At 34.5% G+C, this 21,175-nt stretch overlaps 1 protein-coding gene across 1 annotated transcript in view; it reads right to left on the bottom strand.

Annotated features, from left to right (window-relative positions):
• Positions 1–21,175, bottom strand: part of TRPC1 (transient receptor potential cation channel subfamily C member 1) — a 76,972-nt gene that overhangs the window by 17,947 nt on the left and 37,850 nt on the right. Inside the window, exons 7-9 of the mRNA XM_027876007.1 lie at positions 18,365–18,701; positions 8,292–8,431; positions 6,022–6,165 (exon numbers count right to left, since the gene is read on the bottom strand). Coding sequence (XP_027731808.1) covers positions 6,022–6,165; positions 8,292–8,431; positions 18,365–18,701 — 621 coding nt within the window. The remainder of the gene's footprint in view (positions 1–6,021; positions 6,166–8,291; positions 8,432–18,364; positions 18,702–21,175) is intronic.

Raw genomic sequence — 21,175 nt, 5'->3', positions numbered from 1 at the left:
TCTAAGGAGAAAAATTTGGGAAACCAATAGTGGCAGGAGAAAAGATGCATATAAACTGCAAGAGGTAATCTGTCATAAAATGAGTGCCCAAGAATGACTTTCTAAAAAGTAATCTAAAATGTGATTGTTACATGTAGGAATTTTCATATTTGTTGGTAAACTGAATAAAATCAAAAGTATATTTTGTAGATATCATTTTAGAAGATTTATCTAATGCCTAAACAGAACCAACTGATTGTAAAATGGCTGTTTTCATGTGAAAAATTAAAAACAGCTAAATAGATTATATAACATGTAAAAAATAATTTTAACTTATATGTCATAAATAATAATAATGTGAAATTAATTTATAAAACATCTCTTGGATTAGATAAAAATAAAATGTTATGATATGGAAAACTGTAATCTGTAAACACACACAGGGATTATTTGGGAATTTTCTAAGTTTTCAAACAATATAAATTTCTGAATATAAGGGGAAAACAGCAGAAAAGAGAAGTTTTCCACAGACTGAATGATGAATATAGGCATATGAGTATAAACAGAAATATCTTGCTTTTTTCTGGGAAAGGACACAGAGGTCAGGAGAGTTAGACCAAATAGTAGAGAAAAAATAAACAGCATACATTCCTATGAAGACCTTGACCAACTCTGTTCTATAAGTTTAGTGGAAAAAGGGCTTCTTTGTGCTTCTTAAAAATAAACTTTTAAAAACCCTGAGTCTTTTTGGCTGGCATGGGATAAACATTTTTGCTATTACCAACTCCCTATAAATAAAGATATACTTCTATCCACATGAAATTATCGAGGTTCTCTATTAATCTGTGTTCATGTCACTTTCTTTCAATAAAATATAAGCTCCTTTCAATAAAATATAAGGGTACACACTATTTCAGTTTTGTCTTTGTGTCCCCAGCAACTAGGACAGTCCCTGGCACAAAACAGGCACTTAGTAAAGGCTTGTTGAATTAATGGTTTCCTACTCCTTATTTGCTCTGCTTCTACAAAATTCCTCACCAAAAATTCAAACCAACATTTCTGACATGACATCCAAAGAATAGCTAATTATAGCATCTTTAAGCTTCAAACAGAAAATTCTTTTATATTTTGAATAATTAACAAGTATACAAATATGTATTGATCATCTGTCAATAAATGGCTATAAGAAAAAAATACACCTCTAGACACAGAAAACTATGGTGAAGAAGACCTGGCACTGAGTGGAAAAGCAAGTCTGATTAGAGCAATAAGCAAATTGCTTTGTGGGAGTGGGTCATTTTATGAGGTACAAGTGTAACTGTTCTTAATATTATGTTAATAGAAGCTGAAGTTATGGATCTAATCCAAAAATGGGCCAACGGCCAACTCTTTGTTTCATGGTCACAGAAATGGACTCTCAATTTAGCTTGCATTCTTATTGATTCTAAAGGGAACAAGGTGAAAAATTGGTTGAGTAAACTCAAAGCCTCCATTCCTATTTAAAAAGCACCTGTCCTAGTGTTTAATAGTGTCATCTTCATGTTTAAAATAATACTGTTCAATATTCTAGAGACCATTTCCTAGGTCCTTTTAAACTTTGTGAGCACTAGACTGCATTTGAGTTTTCCATATCATTTTCTAATTAAACATTTCATGAAATATATCCTTTATGACTTTATGACACTTCAACAACTCAACTAAAACACTGTCTACTCTATGCAAAGTACTATGCTAAGTGCTGAGGATGCAAAGAAAAACAAAACAATTTCTGCCCTCAAGAAACTTACATTCTACTTAGGGGATACATAGATAACACATAGTATATACTAAAGAATACAGAGCCATTTCAAAAGGGAAAGACCACAAACAACTGGGGAGATCAAAAAACATTTCATGTTGGAAATGGCATCTAAGCTATGGATTTCAAGGAGTGAAGAGGGAGCATATTTCAAACACAAGGAACCACATATGCAAAAGCATATGCACAGAAGATGGAATGTTAAAGGGAATAAATAGTTAGCAAGTCAGTTTGACTAGCGGAGAAATGTGCAATAAGACTGGCTGAGGATTTTGCATTTTATCCTAGAGGTGAAAGGGAAATACTGACAATTTTTGAGCAGGGGGATGGTAAAATAGTTACCTTTCTGAGTTAACCCTTACTACCCATAAAAGAAAAACCAATTAGATGAAGCATGCCTATTGTCTAGGCTCTGCCAAACAGTTGGAGAACCTCCAGAACTCATCCATGAGTATTTGTATCTTGGACAGACATTGCAAAGAGGCAATAAGTTGGACCCAAAATTGAATAGGAGGAAGGCAAAGTTCTTTTAATGACCCCAAGCATCTCACTGAAACTAAGTCCCACCTTTTTTAACATCATTATTTTAATAGTCATAGAACACTGGAAAGAAGAAAATCAATATCTGAGACCAATGTGAATATTGTAGTATTGAGAAACTAGGCATTATGGGTCAGTAGTTACTGCTGTCCTCTTGAACACCTTTTTTTCAGTAACAATATTTTTTAAACTTTTCCCTGTTTCCCTTTAACATTCCCTATTATCTTTCTAGCAGATAAGTGGCACAGTGGATAAAGTGCTGAGCCTAGAATCAGGAAGACTTGAGTTCAAATCTGGCCTCAGATACTTACTAACTGATTGACCCTAGCAGGTCACTTAAATGTTGCCTGCCTCAGTTTTCCCAATAGTAAAATGGGATAATAATAGCAACTAACCTTAGGATTGTTGTAAGGATTCAATGAGATAATATTTTTAAAGTGTTTAGTACAGGCACATAGTAGGCACTTAACAAATCACTTCTTCCTTCCTTTTTTCCTTCTTTCTTTCTTCCCTTCTTCCCTATCATTGAACTAACTTATGAAATATTTCATCAATGTTTTCAAAACTGTGACATCTTCAATACACATTTCTATGTATACTTGATTTGTACCAATGGCTCTTCCCAATTTCAATTTCTTAAATGTTTGAGGCCAAATCACCAGGTTTCATTGTCATCATTTCAAACAAAATGATAAAATTATTTTGGAGGAACTCAAAATGTGTTCAAATTTCTTTGTTGGCCTCATACCTAGAATTCTACTCTAGGTTTCAAAAGAGATAGCATCATCTCTTAAGACTGATGTAGAGCACTAGCCAAAACTGAGCTACTCTTTCCCTCAGACCAAAAACATACCCAACTTCTTCATCCTTAAAAAATCCTCACTTGATCTGACTGACCTCACTATTCTCCTATATCTCTCTTCCTTTTCTCAGGTAAACTCTCTAAGCCATCAATACAAGGTGTATCTACTTTTCCCTTTCTCACTCTCTTCTAAATCCTCTGCAACCTGGCTTTGGACCTTATCATTTAACTGAAACTGCTCTCTCCAAAATCCCCAAGGATCTCTTAACTGTCAAATCTAAAGGTCGTTTCTCAATACTCATTCTGCATTACATTGCTACCATATTTGACACTGTTGATCACCACTTCCTTGATACTTAAAACTTTCTAGGTTTTTGTGACACTATTCTCTCCTGGTTCTCTTCCTATCCCCTACTTCTCAACCTCTTTCGCTGCATGTTAATTCATACATACCCAAGAACCATAAGCGTCCCTCAAGTCTCTGGCCTCTGCTCATTTCTCTATACCAGGGGGTCTTAAGCTTTTTTTGTGTCATTTTACCTCCTTTGGCAATCTGAGGAAGGCTACAGACCTCTTCGCAGAATAATGTTTTGGGTTTTTTTCTTCAGCCAGGCAATTGGGGTTAAGTGACTTGCCCAGGTCACACAGCTAGCGAGTATCATGTGTCTGAGACCGGATTTGAACTCAGGTCCTCCTGACTCCAGGGCTGGTGCTCTATCCATTGTGCCACCTGGCTGCTCCAGAATAACATTTTAAATGCAAATTATATTAAGATACTGTTATCAAAATATTTTTCAAAAACAAGTTCACAAACCCCAGGTAAAGAATCTCTAAGCTATATACTCTCACCTGGCAATCTCATCAGTTCAATTACCATTGCTATACAAATGATTCCTAGATCTATATGCTCAGCCCTAGTTGCTTTCCTGAGCTCCAGTCCTACATCTCCAACCGCTTCCTGGACAACTTGAACTGCATCATGCCCCAAATGAAACTCATTATCTTTTCCCCAAGAACCCTTGTGAACTTACATATGACTCTTCAGGGAGCCACCATCCTCCTGGTTACCCAGACCTACAACCTAGGTATCATCTTTGACTTCTCACATTCACCCACATATCTAATCCACTGTCATATCTTACTGTTTCTACTTTCTAAATACCTCTTGTATTATGTCCCCTTCTCTCCACTCACACAACCTTCACCCTAGGTCAAGCCCTCATCATCTCATGCCTAGACTATTACAAGAGCCTTCTGGGGGTCTTTGCCTCATGTCTCTCTCCATTCCTCATACAGTCTTTACTCAGCTGCCAAAGTGATTTTCCTAAAGTATAGGTCTGACCATGTCACTCCCAATAAATTCCAGTGCTCCCTATTAATTCCAGGATCAAATATAAACTCCTCTTTGGCATTTAAAGCTCTTAATAATCAGGACCCTTCCTACCTTTCTAATCTTCTTACACTTTACTCTTTTCCCATCCTCCATCTTTAACACACTCTATATTTCACCTGCATACTGGCCTACTCATCTCCTCATATATGACACTCCATTTCCAATTTCTGTGTCTTTGTACTGACTGTTCCCATTCCAAAAACTGTTCTGTCTTCTTACCTCTGCCTCTTAGTTTCCCAGGCTTCCTTCAAGACTATATCTAAAGTCTACCTTCTGCAAGAGGCCTTTCCCAGGCAAAGATTTTCCTCTCTGAAATTACTTTCCATCTAATCTTATATATATCTTTTACACATACCGAGTAATTTTTGAATTTGTATCCATTATAATATGAATTCCTTGAGGGCAAAAAGAGTGTTTTTAGCCTTTCTGTATATCCTCAGTGATTAACACAGTGCCTGACACACAATGCTTAATTAATGCTCTTTTTGATTGACACTGTATTTGTTTCACACTAGAATGAGAGATCAGAGATGTACAGCCTAAACTGTATATTGGTAAACCAAAGATATTAAAAGAACAATGCACTGGATAGATCCTCCATGGGAGCTTTATAAGAAAACTTAAGTAATAATCCCACAAGATGAGAAGTCATAGAGGAGTTATAATTGTTATCAAAGCAGTGAGTCCCAAGACAGATGTAACTGAAGATCCGTATACTACCTCTGGTTTGCTGAAGATCATTACATGAATTTGGTTTTAAAAATAAATATAATAAATGGAGCTCAGTCACTTAAGAGAATTAAGTTAATTCTTGCTAGTAAGTTCAAATAGTTGTGAATAATTCCCCACGCTTTTTACTAAAAATGTAAGCATTATATATCCAATATTTATTAAGGAAAAAAGAGAAACCAGAATACTTTGAAATAACATTTCCTTTTTTAAAATTATTATGAAACATCCTTTAAAATTGTAATCAGTTCTTAGCCTATAGTATTTAGCATGTAGTATTTATTAAGAATGATTGTCACCAATTAACCTTTCCTAGACCAGCTGCCAGCTCTACTTACCTTCAGATATTCATGAACTGATTATTCATCTTCAGTTTTCTTCTTTTCCTTCCTTTAGGGAAATATACATTTTCCTGATCTTAATATTCTAATACTTCAAGCATATAGTAGTAACAGAAAAAAAATTTCATGATAACTGCCAAATTAAAATTCAGAGAAGAGTTACATATAAATTTATTTAGGGCTATATGAAAGGATGTCCTTAATAAAATTTAAATGACTTAAAAGAAAATAATTCCAATTGAACCAGAAATAAGGACAACAGTCACAGATTGTTCAAGGCCTTCATTTGTTAAGTACTATGGAAAATACGGGATTCAGCTTTCCCTTCATATAAGAAATATGTAGAACATTATATCAAGTTCATTTAAATTTTCACTGTGGATATTTAATTATAAAATAACATCTCTCAAATTCTCTTGCAGAACTTGTAATCTTTTACCTGTAATGGCCCCAAAATGGAGCTTGTCGTATACATAAAAAAGAGGCGGAGGTAACTCAGAACATTAGCAAAAGCAAAAAGACCTTCTGCCACTAACGTAGGATGAAATGCGTCCCAATCCTTTCGATCAGCTGAGTCATGAAACTGGAGTTAAGAAGAAAAAAAGTCAAAAGCAGAGCCCACTATTTTGTTAAACAAAAGTGAACATGTTGACTGTTCAAAGCCAATCCAGAAAGTATATAATGTGCATTTATATGTATGGATCATGGATCAATCTCTCAAAACAGTTCAATATATTCACCAAGCATATTCTTTAACATTAGATGGTTGAAGAAATAGAATTTTTAGTAAACTAAAAGGTTTTCTGAAGTGTATTTTATTCACTAAAATCCTGGAACACATTACAGACACAGATTTAGTTCTGGAAGGGACAACAAAGGTCATCTAGTATAATATCTCATTTTACAGATAAAGAAACTGGAGTGTCAAGAAATTAAATACCTTGCCCAAGATCACACAGGTAGAGCCAAGATTCAAACTTTGACATTTTGATATCACACTCACAACACTCTTTAATTCCCTGGTAAGTATGTCAAAAATACCTACTAAATTTCACTTTTTAAAAAGTCACTTTGGTACCAGTTCCTAAAATAAATAGCCTAGTTTTAAATTCTACCTGGGATAGGGAATATAATTATAAATAAAAGACAGATTGGTGTCATAGAAAGATTAGTGGAATTGAAGTCAAAAGATCAAGAGTCTTTTGATCTGAATTCCAGCTCTGCAGCTAGCTGACCTGGCTAACCTTGGACAGGTAACTATACCTTAGCTTAATTCCTCAGTGAAATGGAAATGAGGCTATTCACACCACCTACCTTATAGGGTTGAGGGGAAAGTCAAATAAAATACCACAATAAAACACTTCGTAATTATAAAGTACTATACAAATATGAGCTATTTTTAAACCAAATTTTTATCAACTCTAATGATCTGCCTAAGGGCAAACAGGTATTAAGTATCAGAGGGGAAGTTTGAGCCCAGGTCCTTTGAAGCAGGGCTCTTTCCATTATACCACACTGACAGTTAATCTCTTTTATAAAGCAAATAATCACTTCCAATGTCTCTATCCTGAGTATAAAATGAGACTAATAAGGAATGAATTTACTAGTTTAAATGTTTTTTTTAGGTCAAATGGTAGAATGTAAATACATTGAATATGAGAGGTAACAGGGTTGATGTCTGCATTCTCTACTTTTATCGATCCTTTAAAATCATAGTTACACATTTATTCCTGCTCTAGTTCACAAATCTTTCCAAAAGAAAGGAATAGATTGAGTATAGGAAGAACAGTGAGTCAGTGCTGTCTATAGATTTGGTCAGCTTCTATTGATTTCTTTCTAGGGAGGCAGTATGGTGTGATGGAAAAGGTGTTAGCTTTGTAGTCAAAGGAACAAGGTTCAAATCCTGGCTCTTCCATTTATTACCTGTGTGACACTGTTAGATAAAAGTCGGTCTAAATTATAAGGTCCTTTCCAGTTCTAAATCTGCAATCCATAATACCGTATGCTAGTATTGTTAGTTAGACACACTTGTGGTAGTAGCAATTTTGATGATGATATTCTCAGTTTCCTCATTTGTAAAGGGAGGGGGTTAGATCAAATGATGTTTGAGGTTACTTCCAAATCTAAAATTCTATGAATCTATATTGAAAATGACTACTATTACCTTAAGGAGACTGGGAAATCATAGGATGGACAGATCTTAAAATTCTAATGTAAAAACACTATAATAATGGTTATCCATCTTTAACAAGTATATTCCTTAATAATGAGGCTAGAATTTTATTAAACTAGAATTAAATCTTCTACTAAAAGGAACCTTTTCCCCCCTATTTAGAGCACCAAGAAACTACAAAAGAAAATCAGCATTACATACGTGACATGTGCAAAACACATTATGTAACATTATATTCAGATAAAGGATCCCTGAGCTACTAAGTTTCTGAGATAACACAAATATTTAACTCTAACAATTCAGTTTTGAGTTACTTTGTACTCTCCTCTTAAGCATGTTCAGCCCTGTATGGGGAATGTGAAACTATTAATCCACACAGTTTTAAGCTAGTGGCCTACTTAACTTCCATAGATAAACATGATTACAGACAAGTAAAAGATTTAATCTCCTGTTATTCTGGGGTCACAAATCTGGAGATTTTTGAATGTTCCCCAATAAACTTTATTGCGTTTTTAACTGATATAGTGAATAGTCACCTTGTTGTGAGCAACAACTTTGAGGGCAAAGGTTGCCAAATAAAGGGAATTCATGACAAAACTGAGTTGATTACGAGATTCTTCTAAAAAGTCTTCCAATCCATCATACCAGAGTCTTTTAACATCTGACCACACCATTCCTAAAAGGGGATGGGGGTGGTGGGGTGGGAAGAAACATCAAACAATGCACACTTAATTCTACTATATAAGAAGAAAAAATACTTAAAAGTAGAATAAACAACTGAAATAGTATACTTGGGTAACTGCAGTCTTATAAAAATAAAAGATTTTTTTAGTAAAAAGAAAAAGTTACCACAATTAGAAAAATATAATCATAATCTATATTGGAGAATGAGACGATGGTAGAAAAACAGTTAAGGAAAACTTGAAAGGATGAATTTTCGTGCTTAAAAAGTCTAAATATTAATAACTAGAAATACTTCCATTAATGAGTTATAAACAAGTATTTATGAGTACCAAAAGCATTAATATAATTAAAGGAATTTCATGGCATATTCCTCTATTTGGATGCTTTTTAGGAGAACACAAAGTAACAAAAACCTGAGTTTTTAAATAAATATGAGAGTAAATCTATTTAAGCCAAGTAGATCAAACTCTGGTTTTTCTATGACCAAAATAATTCCAATAGAAAAATACTTTAGAAAATTCCTGCTTAGGTGCATTTTAACTGTAAAATACCTTTGATACAGAAAGAAAAGTTTCAAAACATTTGCACTGACTATTTGCATTTCCTGACTATCAAATCTTTTTTTAAAATTAAAGGTTTACAGAAGGTTGAGGTGTGATAATACCACTGAAACTAGGATGGCCATTTAACATTTCTGAAAATGTTAAACCTAACTATCCAAAAGAAGACATTTATTTTTGCTGCAGTTAACTAAACTACTTATCTTTAGACTTGTTTCAAACTTTTCAAGATGTGGAAGACATCTGTTATATCTACCATTACTATCCCATGTCAGGATCCACATATAGACTTCAGAGAAAAAAAATTAAATCCCGCTTCCTTTTCCCTCCCAAGAAATAACCCAAAACATATTTCTTGAGACAAGAGACACTCAAGAGAATCTTCTTGGATTCTCATATCTCTCATGGAATCCTGAGGTTCTTGAAAACCACTGACTTGAAGATTATCAAAATGGGTAAACATTTTTTCTCTGCATGTAGCTTTTTTTTAAAAAGAATTAAGATTTTGCAAAATATAATGTCTATTTTCTGAAATAAATGCTTCAGTTAGGAAAAACCTATCAGGACAAAAATGAACCTTGAGGAAAACTTTTTTGAGTAAAAAACTTAGAATATTTAATTGGTATAGACCTACGTGTTAACAAGGAGGGCAAAAAGTTGAAATAATGCTAACAACTATCTGCTAGCAGAAATAACATTCAGTAAGAAAACTCCCTCTACAAAATGAAGGTGGGCACCAGCCTCTGCAACCCGGTGTTAGTGAGTTGCCTGGGTCTGAAAGAGCTTAAGTGACTTGCCCATGGACATATAGACAATAGATATATATCAGAAGAAGGGCCTGAACCCAAGTCTTCCTGTCTCCACGGCTAGGTCTCTCTACCACTCTAGCACACTGCCCTTCAGGTACCTTTCAGAGAGACATAGATTATGTAATCTAACAGAGGATACGTAATCACAACATACCAAATTGCTATCTATTCAAATCTATTTTTAAAAACTTTAAGGATAACAAACTAGGTAGTAATAATGAAGCAATAATGGCTAAAGCCTTTATTGTTGATTTCTAATTAAATCATTGGATTTAAATTTGAGGGGCCTAATGATCATTATTTTCATTTCAATTTTGTTAACTACTCCAACTTAGTTTCTGGGATCTTAGGATATTCTGAGTAAGGAAACTTTCTACCAACGCAGATCAGTAACTATTTCCCAACTAATATACTATTATAGAGTTTTCTGGAGCAATTAATAATTTAAATCACTTGCCCAGGGTCACAAAGACAATATGTGTCAGATGCAGGTTTTGAATCCAAGTCACCTTAATTCTAAGGTCAGTCTTCTATCCACTACTCCATGCTTGCTCTCTTGATTTTCCATAGACACAATTTTTTTAATGTTCAATTTGCTATTAACATATATTAACAAAAGTATATTCATCTTAACTTCTGCATAACTGGAAATCAGTATAGATATGGTGGCATTTGCAAAATGACAATCCTCTGTTGAATAAAATTTGATAAATTAGTAAGTTTTCACCTAGCAAGTCCTTGTTACTTCGAATTACATAACTGTGTTGTCCAGGTATTCTACTCGTCAAATCAAAGCTTTCTAAATCGACACTTTATCTAGCAATTATTAATTCCCCTCATACGTCCAGATTAACATATAGTTCTTTCTGCATAGTCTAGAAGGAAAAACTAGCAGGAAAAATGGCATAAATCCTCAACTGAATGAATGGAAAAAATTTAGGCTTTTTAATGTCAGCTATGATTTTAAAACTCTTTTGAAAATTACATTCCAATATACGATAAAACACGTAGGCTAATATATCTGCCAAAGTCACTTGCATTTCTTTGGCTTCAAAACAATTTCATATTTCAAAATATGTAAGAATTAAAAGCAATATGAAAAGTATGTAAATAAACACCATTATAAATAGCAAAATGAAAACATCATATTTAGAATCCAAAATGCCACTTTCAGTGCTAACTTGTTAATGCCTACAGAAAATGTAAAGATTGGTGGGGTGGAGCCAAGATGGCGGAGGGAAAGCAGTGACTTACTTGCTTGAGCTCTCCCCCCAAACCCCTCCAAATACCTATAAAAAATGGCTCTAAACAAATTCTAAAGCAGCAGAACCCACAAAAAGACAGAGTGAAACAAATTTCCAGCCAAAGACAGCCTGGATGGTTGATCAGAAAGGTATATCGCACCAGGCGGGGAGAGGAATGCAGTTTGATATGGGCACGCAGGCCTCAGAGGACTGAATCATAGGCAGCTGTGGCGGTTTCCAGACTTCTCAACCCAGGAATGTCAAAGACAACTTAGAAGGTCAGTGGGAAAAGTCTGTGACTGCGGTGAGAGAAGGAGCTAGGTCTCAGCTGTCCCCGGGGCCACGGCTGTTTCCTGAGCTTCTGGCCCACAGACTGAGGGGGAATCAAGTGGCTGATCAGAGGGGGATTGCAGGGTTCTCTTTGCCAGTGCTGAGGCAGGAATCTCTTGCTTTACTGGTGCTTGGATCTGGGTCACAATTCTGAGGTGCGGTCCTGGGGCGAGGAGGAGTGCTGGCATGGTGAAGCTTGTTGTGGCGGTAGAGAGAAAACACCTTGCCCCTTATCATCCACCTTGGAAAAACTGAAAATTTACAGGTCCCTAGAAGTATCTCTGAAAACAGCTGTACAAACCCCCAAAGCTTGGGACAGTACATTCTCCACATTGGAAACAGACTCTTACCTTAACAAAGAGTTTAAAACTCAAGTAATTGGCCGGGATCATGAGTAAGCGCAAAAAGAGTCAGACTATATTATCTTACTTTGGTGGCAACAAAGATGAAAACATACAACCAGAAGAAGACAACAAAGCCAAAGCTCCTACATCCAAAGCCTCCAAGAAGAATATGAATCAGTCCCAGGCCTTGGAAGAGCTCAAAAGGGATTTTGAGAAGCAAGTAAGAGAAGCAGAGGAAAAACTGAGAGTTTTGCAAGAAAATCATGAAAAACAAGTCAACAGCTTGCTAAAGGAGACCCAAAAAATATTGAAGAAAATAACACCTTAAAAAATAGCCTAACCCAAATGGCAAAAGAGGTCCAAAAAGCCAATGAGGAGAAGAATGCCCTAAAAAGCAAAATTGGCCAAAAAGAAAAGGAAGCCCAAAAGCTTACTGAAGAAAATACTTCCTTAAAAATTAGAATAGAGCAATTGGAAGCCAGTGACTTTATGAGAAATCAAGACACTGTAAAACAAATCCAAAAGAATGAAAAATTAGAAAACAATGTGAAATATCTCAATGGAAAAACAACTGACCTGGAAAATAGATCCAGGAGAGAGAATTTAAAAATTATTGGACTATCTGAAAGCCATGATCAAAAAAAGAGCCTAGACATCATCTTTCAAGAAATGATCAAGGAAAACTGCCCTGATATTTTAGAACCAGAGGGCAAAACAGAAATTGAAAGAATCCACCGATCTCCTCCTGAAAGAGATCCCCAAAGGAAAACTCCTAGGAATATTGTAGCCAAATTCCAGAGTTCCCAGGTCAAGGAGAAAATATTACAAGCAGCCAGAAAGAAACAATTCAAGTATTGTGGAAACACAATCAGGATAACGCAAGATTTAGCTGCTTCTACATTAAGGGACCGCAGGGCATGGAATATAATATTCCAGAGGGCAAAGGAGATAGGACTACAACTAAGAATCACTTACCTAGCAAAACTGAGTATAATCCTGCAGGGGAAAAAATGGTCATTCAGTGAAACAGAGGACTTTCAAGCATTCTTGATGAAAAAACCAGAGCTGAATAGAAAATTTGATTTTCAAATACAAGACTCAAGTGGAACATGAAGAGGTAAACAGGAAAGAAAAAATCATAAGAGACTTATTATAGTTGAACTGTTTACATTCCTGCATGGAAAGATGATATTTGTAACTCATGAGACCTTTGTCAGTATTAGGGTAGTTGGAGGGGAAAAAATTATATGTACGTATATATAGATATATATAGATAGATAGATAGATAGAGGGCACAGGATGAATTGAAAATGAAGGGGTCATATCTGGAGAATAAAATTAAGGGGTGAGAGAGGATTATACTAGGAGCAGGAGAAAGGGAGAGGTAGAATGGGGTAAATTATCTCACAAAAAAAAAAACAGAAAAGAAAAGGCTCTTATAATGGAGGGGAAATGGGGGAAGGTGAGAAGGAATGAGTGAATCTTATTCTCATAGAATTTGACTTAAGGAGGGAATAATATACACACTTAATTAGGTGTGGAAATCTGTCTTACCCTACAGGAAAATGGGGGCGGAGGGGACAAGAGAGTAGGGGGATGATAGAGAGGAGGGCACATTGGGAAAGGGGGTAATCGGAAGCAAGTACTTCTGAGGAGGGACAGGGTCAAAAGAAAGAATAGAATAAATCAGGGGGGTGGGATAGGATTAAGGGAAATAGAGTTAGTTTTTCACAGCATGTCCACTATGGAAGTGTTTTGCATAACTGCACATGTATAGCCTATATTTAGTTGCTTGACTTATCAATGAGGGTGGGTGGGGAGGGAGGAAGGGAGAAAATTTGAAACCCAAAGTTTTAAAAACACATGTTTTAAAAAAATGTTTTCACATGCAACTGGGAAATAAGAAATACAGGAAATGGGGTACAGAAATCCATCCTGCCCTACAGGAAAATTGAAGGGGAAGGGGATAAGAGAAGGGGGGGAGAGATAGAAGGGAAGGCAGACTAGGGGAAGGGGTATTCAGAATGCATGCTATCTTGGGGTGGGGGGGAGGGGCGAGATGAGGTGAAAATTTGGAACTCAAAATCTTGTGGAAGTAAATGTTGAAAACAAAAAAATAAATAAAAATTACCATAATAAAAAAAAAGAAAATGTAAAGATTGGTTACATTATGACATGAAGAAACTTACTTTATCTCTTTTTTCTCATTATTGACAGAATATTAAAATGAAACATTATGCCACTGACATTCTACATATTCATCTAGCCTTTTTTTCCTTTATCAAATGAATCCAAAATTTAACTATCTTATATAAGTTATGTAGTTAGTGATGAATAGAAGTATTCCCTTTTGAGGGAGTGACAGAAGATTAGGGGAAAGGTAAAAAAAATTGTATCAGTGTAATCTGTAAATAAAATCTCATGATGTGCAATGAAAATAACTATATGAACTGATGATGCATGTCAGATTTATGTAATTAAATAAAGTGCAAGCGATTTGCATATATGCTACCTCTGAGAAGACTGAATTTATCTTCAAAGATTTCTACTGGCTCAGTTCAGTACCAACATTAAGTATTTATAAACTTTTTTTTTTTTTTACTGAGTAGTCTTTTCATTAAAGCAATATTATTGACAGCATTATTAATACAATCAGTAAATAAATTGTATGAGAGTCTGAAGAGTCATAGGACCCTTTCACACAATAAAAAGTATTAAATACTGGGAGAAATTATATAAATGACCTTCAACACTTAAGTTCCATTGAGTCAGTACGACCTGACAATTAAATGAAAATTAACCATGTGACATAAAGATGTCATATTTTAAGTTCAATTCAATAAGCACTTATTAAGACGTATCATACGCAAAGTATTGTGCTAGGGAGACAATTTTTTTAAAAGACATAGCTGTTCTCAGGCAGCTTACTGTTCTACTGGACTTATGTGGCTTTTGAGTTCAATTTCTACTAATGTCAAGTATTTTATTGGAAAATTAGCTGAACATAGACAATGACAAAAGCATGATATGCCCTGAAGCCAATATTTTTGGGGGATGTAATTTGGCTTCTGACCTCATCATTCAATTAAAACTGTCCTCTCAAAGTCACCAATGATCTCTATTAGCTGCCAAGCTCAATCCACATCCTTCTGACCTCTCTACCGTGATCACCGATCACCTCTTCTCCAGGTTTTCTTGACATTATTCTCTCCTGGTTCTCTCATCTGTCTGGCCCCTACTTCTCAGTCTCCTTTGCTGGTTCTTCATCCATGTCATATTCACTAATTGAGAGTATCCTCCAAGATTCTGGCCTGGGCCTACTTCTGTTCTCCCTTTACATTATGCCACTTGGAGGTATTATCAGTTCAGTTATCATCTCCATGTAAATAACTCGCAAAGCTATCTAGCCCTAGTCACTCTCCCACATCTCCAACTACTTCTTGCATAACTTGAACTGGAAGTCCAACAGGTAAACTCATTAAGTCCAAAATGAGACTCATTATCTTTTCCCTAAAAATACTCTGAACTTTCATGTGACTATTCAGGGAGTCACCACCCTCCTACTATTCAGAGCAATGCTCAAGAACTTTATTGATTATGCGTCTTACAATGACTTGGAAAAGCTAAATCTTCCTTTCAAAACAAAAATGTTCTTTAAAAAAAATTTCTTAAGCTATAATTACAACAGGAGAGACTTATATAAACTCTATAGGAAGAAACTTCCTTCTTAGAGTTGTTACTAGGGTTACAAAAGGTTGATACAAAGGATTCTTCTATTAACATGATCATTAAGAATAACATAATATTGTTATTATTAATAACATAATATTCTAAAAGAATACCATAAAGAGAAGTATGATAGACTCAATTACTCAAAGGTTTTCAGTTTCACATTTCTATGTTCAACCACATTGTTCATAAATGTCTCTTCCGTTAAAATGTGAACTCCATGAGAGTAGAAGTGACCTCTATTTTTCTATTTGTATTCCCAGGACTTAGTACAGTGCTTTACACATATCAAATGTGTATGATAAATTTTTTAATCCATTTATTCATAAATGGTCACCACCATAATAGTATTATATAAGGTGAATAAATATATTTTCCCTTTGTTTTCAAAATAAAAAAATTAAGCAAAAATATAGAAAATAGAGGAAAACATTATACAGGAATATTTCACCTTTTTAACTAGTTTTAACATTTTCATTTTTCAATTTAAAATACTCATTTTGTGTACTGCAAACTTTCTAGCTAAAAACGACAATGTTAGGCTTAAATAGAAAGACGCTCGATTGTTTTAAATTAATTTTAAAATTAATTTAAAACATAAATTAAGACAATGTTAATATTAAAATGAACCCAGCTTAGGGACTAAAAAGAGATGTGCTGATGATTCTCAAATCTACTCATCTAGCCCTACCCTCTCTGCTGAACCTCCAGTCTACCATCTCCAACTGCCTCTTAGTTACCTCAAACTGGATGTTTCAAATTCAACGTATCTAACTTGAACTTATTTTTTCTCCCCAGAGTTTCTTCTCTTCTAAACTCCCATATTAGGATGGCACCACTCTAATCCCACTCTCCCAGACTCACAGCCTGGATGTCATCCTCTACTCCACCCTGTCTCCAGCCCCCCACATCTAATCTGTTGCCAATGCTTACCAATGTCATCTTCGCAACGTCTCTCAAAAACGGCCCCTCCTGTCCTCTAAAACTGACAGCGCTCTGGTGCAGGCCTTCATTACCTCGTGCGTGGATTTTTGTAATAGCCCACTGGTGAGAGTGTCTGCCCCAGTCCAATCCATCCTCCATTCAGCCACCAAAACGATTTGCCCAAAATGTGCGTCTGATCGTGTCACTCTTTACTCAGTAATCTCCTGTGGTTCCCTAATACCTCCAGGATCAAATAGAAAATCCTGTGTTTTCAAAGCCCTTTATTACCTATCCCTCCCCCACTTCCCCACCCATCTACCAACTGTCCAGTCTTCTCATACTTTATACTTAATACTCTTTGATTCAATGACCCTGGCCTCACACAAGACACTCCCATCTCTTGCTCCACATGCCCAGAATGTTCTCCCTCCTCCTCCCTACCTATGCTTAATAAATGCTGACTGACTGAGATATTAGAATAGACTTCCCTCTCTTCTTTCAGAGATGGAAGACTATGGGTGTGGAATACCATATATAATGTCAGATTTCTTTACGTGCTAGTTAGTTTGTTCAATGTTTTTCCTTTCTTTTTAACTCTTAGTTAACAAAAGATATCAATAAAAATTAAAAATTTTAAACAGATTAAAAACATGTTTTTATAAACTAATGATGAACAAAAGGTAAATACTTTCAATTGTATTTTCTCCAACTATACTATAACTCTAGAGAGTTAATAAAGGATCAAGTGAGGTATAAGTTTTCAAAGTAAACCAATATTTTATATTGAGGAAAAACAAAAACTTTCAAGAGTTCCTTCCCAACACCAGAACAAATATACGACAAATTAATATTGAGTATCAGAAAGGTTGTACTGTTTTGCTGAAGACAAAATATACCAAAAAAGTGCCCTGAAACAAACACACTGAAGCGTCATTAACAGAGTGAAAAAGAGAATGTGACCTTCTAGATAATGAAAAAATCAAATTGATTTCCCTCCACACTAATCTGTTATGTTTATTATGTTATATGTTGTTTTATAAGCATAAGTTTTTTAAAATGCAACTTTATTTAGTTTGCTTTATACTTTTAAAAATCTGAAAATATTAAAGACTATATCTACCATTAGTAAAAACCGTAACAAAAAATGAGTTGATAAAGCAGGGACTCTTAATCTTTTTTTGTGCCACAGATCCCTTTGACAATCTCATGAAGCCTATAAACCACTTCTAGAAATAATGTTTTAAATGCATAAAAGAAAATACATAATATTAACAAAGACAACCAATTGTATTGAAATTCAATTATCAAAATATTTTAAAATAACTTTATGGACCTCAGGACCCCTACACTAAAAGTTTATGTAATTCTAAGTTTCAGTGTTATTACTATAAATTAAATTATTGTGACAGGAGAGACAGTAAAGGAAGACGTGGCTGAAGTGATTCATTAAAAACGTTCAGGTTCTTTAAAGCTTAAGTTTCATAGGAAATAAAACAGTATTTCAAGGAATCTATTATTTCATCAATTCAGAAATTCCTTCCATTGGTGTAGATAGAAATCCTTTCACTGGATTTTATCATCTCATGCCTCAAATAGTTAACTTTCAAATGGTATATGAACATAAATCTCATAAAATTTTAACAATGATAAGGCTCCAACTAGGATTATAATTTTTTCCTAGGAAAAAAAGTACAACATCTACTTTAAACATGAATATAAGTTCAAAGTTTTAGAGGAAAATTCTGTAATTCACATGGAATACTTTATTCAAGATAAAAGAAAAATTCTACCTCCTCATCTGTCAAATATGAAGACAGATTAGTTATTGGTCATTTCAGAAGTCATCATCAATAGTCCCAGAAAAGTCTAGCTCACCGTGTCTTGGAGTTAGAACGCAGATATTTTATGAACAGCACACAGCAAAAGTGGACTAATGAGTTTGAGCTAAATCAAGACAGAAATTTTAAAATCAACTAGATACTTACCAATCAGCCATATAATAAGAAGATAGTCTATCCTTTCAAGCGCTGGCCCCATGGTATTTTTCTTATCCTCGTTGTAGACCAGGGAGTACAAGTTAAGCAACAACAAGAAAGTAAAATATGAAGCTCCATGAATAATAAACTTCATAAAAGGTGTGTGGATTATTCGACCAACTTGAGATTTGGGAGCAATCAAATAACAGAGTGACAGAATCGGCCAAAAGATGCCAACTGTCAGAACCGTCAGTATCTTCTTACAGGTGTGTTTACGCCGGTAACCTGCCATCTGGCCAAACCAAACCGTGTTGAGGAACTGCTGACAGTTAGACTGAGAGACAAACTGAAAAGAAGACACAAAAAATTAAAATAAAGGATCTGAACACTGACTGATAAACCTATTATTCAAGTTGCTATTCAAGGTTTTAAGAAGATTAAAAATGAGTATTACAAAAATTCTTCAGAAAGAAAAGTAAGATTTTTCTTTTATCTGAGCAAAGAAAAAATTATAATACATGTCTTCTCAAATAATTTCATTGCACTTATTTGGTATGCAAAATGTAGTTGTCTTGAATTGTTTCATAAAATATAAAAGGTCACAAAATGTGGTTTTCTGAGAAAAATACTAAATATTCATTACCTTCCAAATACAGTAATAAGTATCTTAGTTTCATGGAATTAACACCACTTACAAGAAATTTAAATTCAAATCCTAAATCTTATATCTAAAATGTAAGCAAGGCATTAATTTTTTAAAATTTTAAGCTAATATATGCACATTTAAACAAAGTCAAACCCAGATTTAATGTAACCTGAAAAAGAAAAGCACCAGAAAACATTCTCCCTAACTGGAGATAACAAATACAGACTAATTTTCTCTATGAATTGCTTCACAGTTTAGAATAGGCAAGCTTTTCCAATGTATTAAGCCTTCAAAGTGTAATATAACTTAAGCAGCTTGATACCTCTAGATTCATTAACATGAGACCAAGTCTAAATACACAAAGTAAAATGGAGTGCTTTGAAATTATTCGGGCAACCAGAAAACTGGCAGCACAGTGAACAGCACACTGTCTCTGCAGTCAGGAGTAATAGTTGTGTGACCCTGGGTAAGTTACTTAACCCTGACTGCTTCCAAAACAAAACAAAATTAAACAAACTATTCAGACAATTCTCTTTTAGAGAGCAGATTGTTCTGACAAAAAAATAATTTAGAGATTATTCTCCATGTCCTATTTTTCTACTGAAGAATCTTGCATTGTAGAAAAACAAATTTATTGTTTAGGAAAGAGGTAAACTAGTCAATGTGACTACCATGAACTTATGCAGAGAACACTGTATAAACAAAAAATCTTATCATTCAACACAAGTGCTAGTTAGGCATTTGGTTCTATCATTCTTAGTGGCCAAAATGAATTATTTTCTTTCCTTAACAATGAAGTACCTGAGAGATATGTTCTCTCTCTCTCTCTCTCTCTCCCAACAAACTTTCCAGTTTGAAGAATTAGAACCCTCAAAAGGAATTACAAGTTTGGATATTCTCCTATTCCCCTCTGCTATATCCAGTCCATAACTGCAAAAATTAAGCATGTTAAACAGGAAAACTAAAAAAAAAAAAAAAAAAAAAGACTGCCACAGCATATTTTTCCTTTTTATTTGACTACATTTTTTTTTAAGTTTCAAAAGAACTAGATCACTTATTCTTATTCTGAATCATATTGTTGTTAACTATTAAGCATTTAACTTCATCTCAAGGCAGAATCCACAACCAAACCTTTCTAAGCATATTAAAATCTATTCTATTTTAAATGAAGCAATTCCACAACTCTTTCTCTGTAACCTTTTAAAACAGTTCTTTCCTTTTAGAAAAATCTACTTTTTATCTAGTCTAAATCACTCCTGATTCATTTCCTCTTGTTTATCTTCAATGGAAACATCTCCTTCAAAAACCAAGAAACTAAAAGGATAATGTATATTGCCTCCTAACCTCCTCTTCTTTAGGCAGAACTATTTTCTGAGTCCAATTTTCAAATCCAGCCTTTGAATGAATCTATGCATTTCACATACACCATGGGCTGTGGAACACATTGTGATTAAAATTTGTCATGTAATGCAAAGAGTGTATACACGTTCCTACATTATCTATATTTCTGTCAACATACTTTAATATTGTCTTTGTTTTTAAAACTACTTCTGAATATTGCTGTCATATTATTAGCTTACTGCACACTGAACCCTGACAATGTAATTGCTCATAACTAGTAATTCTCATCTTATATACAGTTTTTTCACTATATCTTAAATTTGGACTGTCTAAACTTACTTTATTCTTTGTTTTTGACTTGGTGTTTCAGGTAATGACACTGGTAACCATGCATGAAATGCAAACCCATGCATGAAATAGTAAAAGCACAAAAAGGCACACAATGGCAGCAAAAAGAGTGCTGAGGACCACACACAGTTAAACTTTTTACAATTTAACTTTCACTACTATTAATATTTTACCTTCACCCAACACCTAGAGAGTTAAACTTGTTTCCACTACCAGAGGAAATGAACCACAACTAATTATAAATGGTATTCTCACTATAAATGAAATTGGACCAAGTGAAGAAGTATTTACAGTCACATATTTGACAGCTGTAGAAAATATAAGATCTCATTTTATTCACTAAGTCAACTGGAACGCGTTTATTAACTCAGTAGAAAAAAGGAGACTTTAACACTCTTTAAAAACAAGGTGTGTCTCCCAAACTTACATCAAAACTATATAAGACTCTTTGACAGATGAGACTAGAGAGATAATATACGACGTCA

The sequence above is a fragment of the Vombatus ursinus genome, unplaced genomic scaffold, assembly GCF_900497805.2.
Source record: "Vombatus ursinus unplaced genomic scaffold, bare-nosed wombat genome assembly UNPS02014810.1, whole genome shotgun sequence".
Lineage (NCBI taxonomy): Eukaryota > Metazoa > Chordata > Mammalia > Diprotodontia > Vombatidae > Vombatus > Vombatus ursinus.
The sequence above is the reverse complement of the archived record's forward strand: the minus strand, read 5'-3'. Positions and strand labels throughout refer to the sequence as shown.